The sequence below is a fragment of the Loxodonta africana genome, chromosome 14 (assembly GCF_030014295.1).
Source record: "Loxodonta africana isolate mLoxAfr1 chromosome 14, mLoxAfr1.hap2, whole genome shotgun sequence".
Taxonomy (NCBI): Eukaryota; Metazoa; Chordata; class Mammalia; order Proboscidea; family Elephantidae; genus Loxodonta; species Loxodonta africana.
Window position 1 is genome coordinate 40,691,680 of NC_087355.1, and position 12,127 is coordinate 40,703,806.

The 12,127-nt window shown below is 34.7% G+C and overlaps 1 protein-coding gene across 2 annotated transcripts in view; it reads right to left on the bottom strand.

The window, feature by feature from the left end:
- Nucleotides 1–1,718: 1,718 nt before the first annotated feature.
- Nucleotides 1,719–12,127, bottom strand: part of NBN (nibrin) — a 35,608-nt gene continuing 25,199 nt past the window's right edge. The window contains exons 12-16 of one of the 2 annotated variants that reach the window (XM_010588388.3): nt 9,552–9,623; nt 8,158–8,313; nt 5,882–5,995; nt 3,080–3,129; nt 1,719–1,890 (exon numbers count right to left, since the gene is read on the bottom strand). In XM_010588388.3, coding sequence (XP_010586690.1) covers nt 1,860–1,890; nt 3,080–3,129; nt 5,882–5,995; nt 8,158–8,313; nt 9,552–9,623 — 423 coding nt within the window. In that variant the 3' untranslated portion in view covers nt 1,719–1,859. Of the gene's footprint in view, nt 1,891–3,079; nt 3,130–5,881; nt 5,996–8,157; nt 8,314–9,551; nt 9,624–9,650; nt 10,337–12,127 lie in introns of those variants that run through there. The other variant, XM_023545855.2, reaches the window with a different exon arrangement.

The following is a 12,127-nucleotide window of genomic DNA, read 5'->3' on the forward strand; positions in this document are numbered from 1 at the left end:
ATTGTCATTAGTATCAAAAACATTTAATACCCACGGATAAATTTCTTAAAAATCTCTGCAAGCCTCTACACTGAAAAAACAAAACAAAACTGAGGGAAAGAAGATCTAAGTAAGTAAATGAACAGATGTATTATACTCATGGACTGGAAGACTGAAGATTTTTAACGTGTCTATTCTTCCCAAATTGATTTCTTAAATCCAACATAATCCCAAACGAAATCCTAGTAGGTTTTTCAAAATAGAAATTGACAAGCTTGGAGAATTTATAGTGCCTGAGTTCAAGCCTTAATTCAAGCCTTAATATAAGCTATAGTTATCAAGACAGGGTGGTGCCAGTATGGTGGTGGTGGTGGTAATTGCTATCAAGTCAGTTCCCACTCATGGCAACCCCGTAAGTTCAGAGCAGAACTGCTCCATGGGGTTTTTAAGGCTGTGACCTTTCAGAAGCAGATCCCCAGACCCGTCTTCCGAACTGTCTCTGGATGGGTTAATTCGCCAACCTTTCGGCTAGTAGTTGAGCACTTAACGGTTTGAGCCACCTAGGGACTCCATGGTATGAATGTAAGGACAAATAGATCAATGCAAAGTACAGAGTCCAGAAATAGACCCATTCAAATACTGTCAATTAATTTTTTACAAAGTTGCCTAGATAATTTCATGAGAAAAGGACAGTTCTTTCAACAAATGGTACTAAATACTAGAATACTAAATACTAGAATGACTGAATAATCATATGGGCGGGGAGGGGGGGAATGGACCCTGACTCATACTTCCAGCATACTCAAAAATTAATTTCAGATGGATCATGGACATATATATGTATATATAAAATTTCTAGAAGAAAACATAGGAAAATATTTTTGCAATCTTGGGGTTGAATAAAATATCCTAGAATACAAAAATAATTAACCATAAAATAAAAAAGTGGATAAATTTGACTTTAGCAAAATTTAAAGCACCCTAGCTTAGTAACAGAAAACCCTGGTGGCATAGTGGTTAAGTGCTATGGCTGCTAACCAAAGGGTCGGCAGCCCGAATCCGCCAGGCGCTCCCTGCAAACTCTGTGTGGCAGTTTTACTCTGTCCTGTAGAGTCGCTATGAGTTGGAACCGACTTGACAGCACTGGGTTTGGTTTTGGGTTTTAGCTCAGTAATATCACCAAAAAGTACAGGCCTTCCCTATTCTGGTGAGACCAATCTATAAGTCCGATAAAGTCTTCTAGATTGTTTTCAGTTTCCAATACTAGAATAACGTGTGGGTGGCAGCTTCACCACTGAAATGCATTTTAGCTCAGCAAAAGCTAACACCATAATGGAAAAGAAACAAAACTAAAAGAAAAAAATAATGTTCTGATATGCCTTTGATCCTCAAACCTATTACGTGAAACAGACCAAGGTGTACAGCCTTATATATGTTCTGCTATCGTTTGTGTAGAAACTTATGGGGAAATGGTATATACGGGAATTTGGATATACATAAAAAATCTCTAGGAAGACTCACAAAAAACGGGTATTACGGCTTTCTTTCGGGAAAGGGAAACCAAGTAGCTGGGACACAGTGGTGGGAGGGAGACTTTGCCCTTTTGCATGTAGGAGAACTTTGAACTGATTATTTTAACTAAAATAATAATAATAAAAAAATTTTTTTAATAAAAATTTACTGTGAGAGATGATGAAATCTGAAGACAGAAAAAATGATATTCATTTTCACACACAAAAGAAATGGAATTTTGTGCATTTTATTTAACAAACTTAGGCCACAAAATATGTGTAATTTAAATCTTCTATAGACTATATTCATGTACTCTGGGAAACATGAAGCTTGCTAGGAAAGGTTTTTCCATGGCTTCTTAAAAATTGTTATCTTCTCCTTTTTACATTAGGATTATATCTGCAAAGAGAGAGATGGAATTAAATGACATCTAGATAAAGGATGGCATGTCTTTTTCACTTTTAAAGTTAAAAGGCTTTCAAAATATAATCTCTTCTTTTGTAAAATAGGATAAGAATGCCAATTTCATCCTTACGATCAGATTCTAGGCACTGACATTTTTCCTTCCATTTATCCCTTGGATGAATATTTCATAAAAACAAAACATAACAACAAAAAATCCTGTAAAGCACTAAAATAATTAATGAAAACAACAGCTTAAAAATCAGTATGTATTTATACTTGTAATTTTGGTTTCAAACACACACATACAAAATAGTACACCATTTGCACAAAAGAACATAATGAAGCGAAAACGTAATTTCCTTTTTACAAAATTTTCTCCTAAAGTAATGAACCAAATGTAGCTAGGCGGCCAGATATTCTCATTTGACTATTTATTGAAATTAACAGTTTGTCAATATCTTCACCATTAATTTATATTGTCAATAATGAAATTAGAGAATCAATCAAACTGCCTGCAAAATAGACTAAAAAATATCGTACTTCTTGGTTCTACCTTTAAGTAGGCTTGGGAAAATGTTATCCTCTGCCAGCCATGACTTATCTATAATTATTTTATGAGTTTTTAGAGGTAAATTGTTATAATGTTTATTAGGCCTGCAGGAATGCTAAAAATGTGTTAAATCAGAAATTATAATCACCCATTATAATGCTTCTAAAACTATGTACAAAAACCTGCTTTGAAACTCTAATCTAGCCTTTTGTTTTTATGCATATACCAAGTAAAACTAAGCAAGTGGTTTGGCATTTTACTTGCCTTAATTCAAAACCCATTCATTCATGGTTCTGTTAATGCTGAAAATGTCACAAATTTATAAGCCAAATTAACCCAGCTCAGGAACCTTCTTTTGGTTGAATGTCCCCATACAAATTTTAAGTACCTTGTGATTTCAGCAAAACAGAATCAACCTCAAACCTCACGGCTATATCCGGTAAACCCAATTAAGAGGTACTCAAAGAGTAAAAAGAAACAAGTTTAAAAAAAAAAAAAATTCTTCAGATGAAGGGACTAGTTATCTCTTTATAAGGAGAAAGGAGAGACGGAACAATTACTTAATTTTTTTATGAACAGAAATGTTATGTACATCTCTCAAAGGTACACGAGAAAGCTGAAATGAAACTTTACCTAAAGAGATCATCGGCAAGAGACTCTTCTTTCGCATGTTGATTTTGCACCTGTCAAAATTAAAATAATTTAAGTACCTGCTCAATGATGAATGTATAGTTAATGACCTGCTACACTGGGAAGCCACAGTCATCTCTGAGGTTTTCATATCCAGCAGGCCACTGAGTCCTATAAGCTCTTGCCTCTACATCTCTCCTAGCCAACAGATCCTCTCCATTTTCACTTCATGTCAAGATTATTGTGGAAGTCCCTACTTAAACCACTTTCTCAGTCATCTCCTCTCCAAAGCCGCCAACATATTGTTGCTAGCTTGTTAGTTTTTAAACATTCTTCCCAGCAAAATCATTTTACCAATGAAATTTCAGTGCTTTGAGGGTCAGAACACTGGTGAAGAGTGCAATATTGACCCTTAAGAGTCCTGGTGGTGCAGCGGCTAAGAGCTCAGCTGCTAACCAAAAGGTTGGCAGTTCGAGCCCACCAGCCGCTCCTTGGAAACCCTATGGGTCAGTTCTACTCTGTCCTATAGGGTCACTAGAAGTCGGAATCGACTCGGTGACAATGGGTTTGTTTGTTTTAACCAGAACAGTTCACAGGTGACTTGGCTCCCTTTTTCTGATCCCAAATCAGGTCTAAGAAGCTGTTGTTGAATTACCTCACTCACAAAGTAATTTTAAATATAATATCACCAAACTCCTAAAGCACTTCTAAGAGGTAGGATCTGAAAAACACTGTCCTGGGTATATATTCCTAAACTCCAGCTGTGATCCTACCGTTTACCATGTAAATTCAGTTAGCAACCTAAAATGCTAAGTTATTTCCTGTGGGGGGTGGAGTACACACCCTGGTACAGGGTATTTAATTGAAATTCCAGGAGAGGGCCAGCCCCATTTTTTCCATAAAAGCAGCACATAGCTCCAGCTGAGCCCTTCCTTTCCCAATTCACTGTCTTCAGGCAACAGAAACTCTGCAATGTGCCTGACTGCTTGAGTGCGCTGCCATGCTGACAGTGAGGTCCCAGGGTAACTCTGTTCTTTAAGGGCAAGCTGAGAGGGCTAGGAGAATTCTGATTACAGGCAGTCCCGGGGTCACGAACATCCACTTTGCAGACAGCTCATACTTAAGAATACTTAAGAATGCATTGCCATAAAACCTATTATATTAAAAATTTGAGTTAAATACAATGGTTCATAATAACAAATGCACGCACTATTTTGTGACACTCATGAAAACATTGCACAGTTTGGAAGCATTTGATTTACAAGCGTAGAAAGGTAAAATATATACTATATAGTAAGACAACATTTAACTAACTGATGCTTAATAAGAACTGTATGTATTTGTTCTGATGTACCTACAAATTCGACATAAAGACAGACTTAGGAACAGATCTCATTCATAACCCAAGGACTGCCTGCACATTAAATTTTTTGCCTCCCAAAATGGCTTTAGAAGCTAATCCCTGCAGAAGATGGTACTTGCTGTTTCATAAGGCAAACAGAATCCCTCTTTAGGCAGCTGTTAGACGGAAAAAAAAAAAAAAAAAAAAAAAAAACAGCAAAGTTACTCCATAAACTAGAGAAAAGAGAGAGAGAGATGTTGGAACAGAACATGCAAGACAGATGAAGAACCCAGTCTGCACCAATAACCTGAAGCAAAAAATAAGAACATGAAAGCAATAAAATAAGAACAAAAGATTAGATGATTAGAGAACCACAAAATATATACTTAGAAACGAGACACCATGAAAGAACTAGCTGAAACAGATCCACAAAGATTTCAGGTACTGGTATTATTAGGCAAAGAATATAACTGTTTAATATGCTTAAAGACACAAAAGAGGAGCTTAAGATATCAGCAGGAAAGAAGATTTAAAAAAGAATGAAACAGACTTCTAGAAATGAAAAAACAGGTTTAATTTAAACTCAGTAGATGGATGGGATACCAGACAGCTGAAGAAAAAAGTAGTAAACTAGAACACAATTTGAAGAAATTACTAAGAGACAAAGAGATGAAACACGTAGACAAGAAGTTAAGACATATGGAGGAGAAAGTGAGATTTAACTTAGGTCAAACTGAAGTTCCAGGGGAGATAACAGACAAAACAGGAAAAAGACATTATTTGAAAAAATAATGATGAGAAATGTTCAGAATTGTTGAAAGAAAATTCCCAGATTTAGAAAGCCAAGACCACACATACATTAAAACCAAAAAAAAAAAAAAAAACACACCAAACCCAACCCACTGCCGTTTAGTCAATTCCAACTCATAGCAACCCTAAAGGATAAGACAGAATTGCCCCACAAGGGTTTCCAAGGCTGTGAATTTTTATAGAAGCAGAACGCCATGTATTTCTCCCGTGGATTGGCTGGTGGGTTTGAACTGCTCACTTTTTGATTAGCAACCAAGCATTTTAACCATTGCGCCACGAGAGCACCTATCTTATATATTATATAACTGATATATTTATAATAACCTAACGTCTTTTAATTGTTACCCTTCACTTAAATTTTTGTAGTCAGTCCTGAAGTTCCTTTTACATTAAGATACAAACTGAGCTGTTTAGTTCCCATTTTATATACATATTTTTTTCGTTAACAAAATAAACCTAGAGTTCCCTTAAAGAAGTGTTAGGGATGATGCAAAGTCATCTTAATGCTTTGGCATCAGTTCTCCTGAACGAATGACTGAATGATCTTGGCTCACTTATTCTAAACTTGGTTTTAAGAAGAATTTGCTCTAAGGAAACCACAAAGGACCAAAAATGCAATTCAAGTACAAGTCTGGGCCTCAGTTCTTACGAACCTCCATTTCCTGCCTTAACCACTCTTCTAATTCTCTGTTCTTCTGAGCATGATGAGCTATCAGATCTGATCCTCCAATGATGTGTGGAAGTTTTCCTGCTCCAGGAAACGTGACCTGTTAAATAATGTAAGTAATGAGATTAAACACAAATTGAGATAATTGTTTTTTAAAAAGCAAAGACTGTAAATTGAGCATAACCTAAGAGCCAAAGATAGTTGTATCCTATAGATGAAAATCAGTGAGAGGTAACTATGTTGCTGGACCCATCTGTTTTTGCCCTCATCTCTTCTAGCTATTACTATATCCAGATTTAGACACGACACTGAGATTTACGCACTAGGAAAAATTTAAGATCTTTATTTTGGGGTTAGGGCCTCAGCTCATCATCTAGCAATTAAAGCAATTCAAGGTGAATGTACACTCCAGAATTTAAGGCACTCTTTTTTGTTCTAAAGATTTTAAAATTGAAGCCATTTCTAGCATCCTGAAAATCTAAGTTTTTTGAAAACTTTCTAGTTTATAGATCCCTAACAAGAGATGTTGAAGATGGTAACAGTTTATACTTTTAAAATAATTTTTCATTGTTTATAAATAAGTGACTGCTATAAAAAGGGGGAAATTCTATGTGAAAGGCATATCAAGCACACTGTTAATATTGTATTTAGGGAGTAAATAATAAATTCTTAATATTTATGGGACATACTTTTAAAATTTCAGTGTATGAAGTGGAAAGTGAATTTTAAATTTGTCTTCATCAATAAGCAGTATCTTAAAAGTACAAATAGAGCCATGTCATTGGTTTAGAGATTTAAAGAACAACTCGATCAAAAAATGCCTTCACTACAGAGACCATCCAGTTAAATATCTTTCTACATTTTGGTTTGAATTTGATAGGTTCAAAACAAATTCCTTGGTCAAAGGTATTAATATTTCTGAAGGTTTTAAAAGTTTTTCCAAAACACTTTCCAGATGTTTGTACTACTTTATACTTCTTTCTAGTATTAATATGACACTCCTGTGCCAACAGAGAACATTATTACTTTTTCCTTGGTAATTTAACCAATTAAAAAAAAAGAGCACGTCTGTTTAATTTTGGTTTCTTTAACAGTTACATTTTTTAACACCATACTGAACATGAAGTAACCATGCAGTAAGAATGGCCCTGTGAGACTCACAAGACACAGCTGTGGGGTGGGACAGAGTAAATGGTATAAAACACAAAAGTAGCAAGTTAGAGATATTCTCTTCTTCCACTCCAAGTAGAAGAGATTCTTCCTGTCGAATTAAGTTCAGAATCCTTTAGACACTGTCATAGCAGGCAGAAAACTAATTTAACCTTGAAAATGTTAATAGTAAATGCTCACATTAGAGAAAGCTACAATACCTCATAATCATGGCAAGAATCATATAAACCACATGTAGAGAAAAGCAGTCTTGCACAGAAATCACTTTTGAAATAATAATTATTGTAGTCTCATCAATGTATAAGCAAAGGATAGCAGTTAGTAGGTCTGCAGCAAGAAGCAAGTATCTCAGAAGAGATTGCAAAAGGATAAACAAGAGAATACTAACTGGATCAGGACTATTTGTTTAATCATACTGATAAAATAATTACCATTTCCTTAGGGAGGAGGAACGCAGGTCTGATGGCAATGCTTACTGTATATATTTATATCTCATTGTATTTATACAGAAACCCATGTGGCATAGTGGTTAAGTGCTACGGCTGCTAAACCAAAGGGTCTGCAGTTCAAATCCGCCAGGTGCTCCTTAGAAACTCTATGGGGCAGTTCTACTCTGTCCTGTAGGGTCACTATGAGTCGGAATCGACTCAACAGCACTGGGTTTGGTTTGGTTTTGGTGTATTTATACATGTATAGTAAAGGCTATAGTTTTCATTATTTAATGTGCTCAGTTATTTTAACAAATGCCATCTTTATAAAGCCCGGAATTAAAGAACCCCTTCAGGTAGTCATCAAACAATATTAGAATTGGTAGAACCATGTCCTTACACAGCTAGAAGCCTGTTGCTTAAGGTGGGGAAAACCAGGTAAATAGCATTCTTTTTAAAGAATTCAGTCTTGATGAAGTTTCTTTCATTCCAGGTGTTTAATATATTCACTATCACGTTATGTCTTTCCTAATTTTTTAAACTGTTTTAAGCAGAAGAATATCATCAGGTATCAACATAAACCGCTTTTCTTACTATTTAGCACTAAGAGTAGCTCTAAAAACATTTCAAACACTGCCCTCTTGTGATGTAAAGAAATACCTACCTTTTTGAATTTCTTGAAATTCTTTAGTTGACCATAATCATTATCTACAAGGGATGGATTTCTGGAGGCAGAGTTAGTAACCACCAGTGATCTAAATTCAGTCAGTATCACCTTTCTTGGAAGCTTCTCACCGTCATCCTGAAGTTCATCATTGTTCTGAAATGGGGTAAAGATGGAGAGACAAGAAAGAAAATAAATTACTTGTTATTTAGGGATCTAGAGAAAAAAGTTCAACTACTTGAAAAACAGTAAAAAAAAAAAAAAAAAAAAAAGGTTTATTTCTGGTACCTGAATTATTTTTTTGGAATCAAATCATACATATTTCAAAACCATAAAATTACTCAAATGTTCTATAACTTTGGAAATTTTATAACAAACTCATCTATAACAGAAGGCTGAAAATGATACAGTATTTTTAGTTTAGTAGCCTATCCTAATATCATCTCAAAAAACAATTTACCTTCTAGAATATTTTTTGACACAAAATCTCAGCACTGTCTACTTTTCATTAAAAATGTACACCAAGATTATTATACATATTATTTCTATCGGTCTTCATCTTTAAGTTTTATCGATTCTCAACAGTTTGTATTTTCAGTACCGCTGACACTTCAAAAAAATCAACCATTTTGGACAAACTACCTCTTCAAATGACAAGCTACTTTTTAATTCTAAAAGATTTACTTGAATATATATGTTAAATCTGCCTGAAGATTTCCTCCTGTTACCATTCAATTGCTGGATAAAATTCTTTGCTTTATGTCATTTACTATTAACTGTCTAATTAGTTGCATATCAGCATTTCTACAGCTACTCAAGGCTGACCATCTTAGTTCTTTTCACTGCTGAACTATATAATTCAAATGGAAGTAGCTAACAGGTCTAAGATAAAGGTAGTCAGAGAGAGAAGGAAAAAAAAAAGAAAAATTCAAAAGAAAAGCTTCATCTGATAGTGACAGAATGAATTAGGATCTCTAATAATTTATTATTATTTATATTTTTTTAATAAAATACAAGAGCCTACTACTTTTGTACTGTGTGAGTTTATAAATATTTCATATCCATTACCCTATGCAATAGACACAACAACCTTGTTGGAAGAATAGCAACCTCGCTTTAGAAACAGATGGCTTAATGTTCATAAATGTGAACATGATTCGTTCAAAGCCACAGATCTACAGACTAGCAGATCAAGCACCTACACCCAGGCTTCTCTCCACACTCACTCTTTTCACTGTATCATGTTATAATATGATCTATTTCCAGAGGAGGCACAATTGTGAAACTGACCAAAATTGCAGAAAAAGAAATAATCCTAAGGTAAATGGACAGAAATCGATGAGATCATGGTCAAATCTTTGTAAAGAGTAAGTAATATATAAAAACTTCCTTACAGACAGTTCTTCTTTACTTGACAATAGTGACTCTTCCTTGTTCTCACATTTCTTTCCAATTTCATTTTCTTGCTAAAGAAATAAAAAATATTTGTTCTTTGGAGTATAAAATGATACCTTTCAGAAAACTTCAGACATATTCATCATCTTTGAGTGATTTGACTTTCAAATATCTTTCCTAGGAAAATTAAGAGCAATGAGAATAAAAGTATATGTAGACAGAGACATTACAGCATGAGTTATAATAGCAAATTAGAAGCAATCTAAGTTCATGTAAGTAATATGTTTAAAGAATATTTAATGAGAAAATGATCATAATATAAGTAAATAAAAAGTGGCTTCAAAATTGCATTAACAGTAGATTCCAAGTATGCAAAATAAGATTTAAAAACGAAAGTATCAAAATTCAGAGAGTCTGGGAAATTGAAAGTAAGGCCAACACTAAGGCAGAGTTATCATTTACATTAAGCATAAACTAGTAGGAGTATCCTGCCAATAGTTTTCCAAATATTTTCAGCGTAACAGGAAATCTTACAGATATACTTTATACTTAGAATTCAAAAATAGAAAAATGGCAGTTCTGTCAGCAACATGTTTTCGAGATTGCCTTTCTGAAATAAAGGAATCCATCATCAAAGTATCACATTTTGGCTTTGTTAAAATTACAAAAGATTTTTTAAATAAAAGGATACAATTTTTTTTTTCTGGTAATCTCTTCTGTAGTTAGAAAAATTAAGTGCAATTCCTTCAATCCATCAGTATTCACAAGGATGTCTAAACAAATTCTTAAAATGATAAAAATAAAGAGTTAAAAATAAGCTCACACCCTCTGAATAAGGTTGGTGGATTTTACCAATCAATGTTAATTTCCTGGTTGTGATATGGTACTCCAGTTATGCAAGATGTTACAATTGGGGGAAACTGGGTGAAGAGTTTATGGGACCTCTGTGTATCTTCTTGACAACTGCATGCGAATCAACAATTATCTCAAAATAAAGACTTTAAAAAAATATATACCCCACTTTGGAAGCCAACATAATTTTGTGACTAGTTTTCTTACTGAAAAAATGTAATGTTGGAATACAATGATTTAAATTTTATTATATCTAACAGCATATCAAAATCAAATTCACTTTCTAAAGGTCTAGTACAACATATTTTGTACTGTAGTTTTTATTTAGAATGTCATGAATGCTGAGATAGTAAAATAAGAATAAAGGAACTTATGCTATAGAATCACAGAATAAAATAAAATAATTACATTCCTTTACATCATTATATACCATGTAAACAAAGCTTGGATATTAAATCAAGGTCTTTTTTGGTCCAATGAAGACTGTTTAATGGCTCCCAAGTCACTGGTACATGGTGCTCAATTCTTGCCTTTCCCAATCTGGGCTCGAATGCCCAATTCCTTGGGTGATAAGGGCTCTGGGAAAATATGCTATGAAAGCTGGGATTCAGGAAGATTAATTAGCAGCCATACAGGATGGACCAAAGAGTTCCACGACTAACAACACCACCACCATTTCCAGACAGAGCTGTGGCCACTGTGAGCAGTAGGATAATCTGTGATAGAATTTAATGAAAAAGAAATGGCTATAAAAGAAAAAGGATAAAGTATGCAGTATGACAAGAAGACTAGAAACAGAAAGTAAGAATATATCAGAGAAAATGAAACAAATACAGGAGGAAAGGGTACCACAAGGGAAATGGACTTCCAAAGGTCCACCCAAAATAATGTAATATAAACAGGGTCTAATTTTCTTAAGACTAAACACTTACAATAGAAGTATCCTGAAGAGTTTGGAGCTAAGGTGCCAGTGTAAACTCATAATGCAAGCAGAATAAACATATCTTTATGAAGGTATGTACATTTATTAAACTTACCAAATCATCCCTTGCATTTCACCAAACACCCCATTAAACTAATTTATCTACTTCTACCTTGGCCCCTCCCTGCCTTCTCTTTCTCCTGGGAAAGTAGACCTGATGGCTGGAAGAGGGGCCATCTCATACAGCAAAGACTAAGAAATTGATTTAAAAAAAGAAAACACCAGTTGCCAGAGTCAACTCTGACTCATGGCAACCCTACGTGTGTCAGAACAGAGCTATGCTCCATGGTGTTTTCAAAGGCTAATTTTGGGGAAGTAGATCACCAGGCCTTTCTTCTGAGGCACCTCTGGGTGGACTTGAACCTCAAACTTCCAACCTTTTGGTTATCAGCCAAGCAAATCAACCATTTGTACCACCCAGGCATTCCAGGAAACTGATAATACCATGAAACTGACAATGCAGGTTTGGATTACCTACTTCCAGGCTTCTTTTATTGGAGAAAAATAATCCTATCTTATTTAAACCACTGTTTTGAAACAAGTCAAAAGGAATTCTTAATACAATCAGGAAACCTTCTCTGAGTAGAAATTCAGTACTGAATCCAGATCTCTGGGGCTCTGGCCTGTGAATCCATACTTTCAGAAAACTCACCAGGTGATTCCAATGCAACTGGTTTACAGAGGGCATTCAGAATTCAAGCACAAGAAATAACAGATGATGAGGATTCTCTACCTTTATGG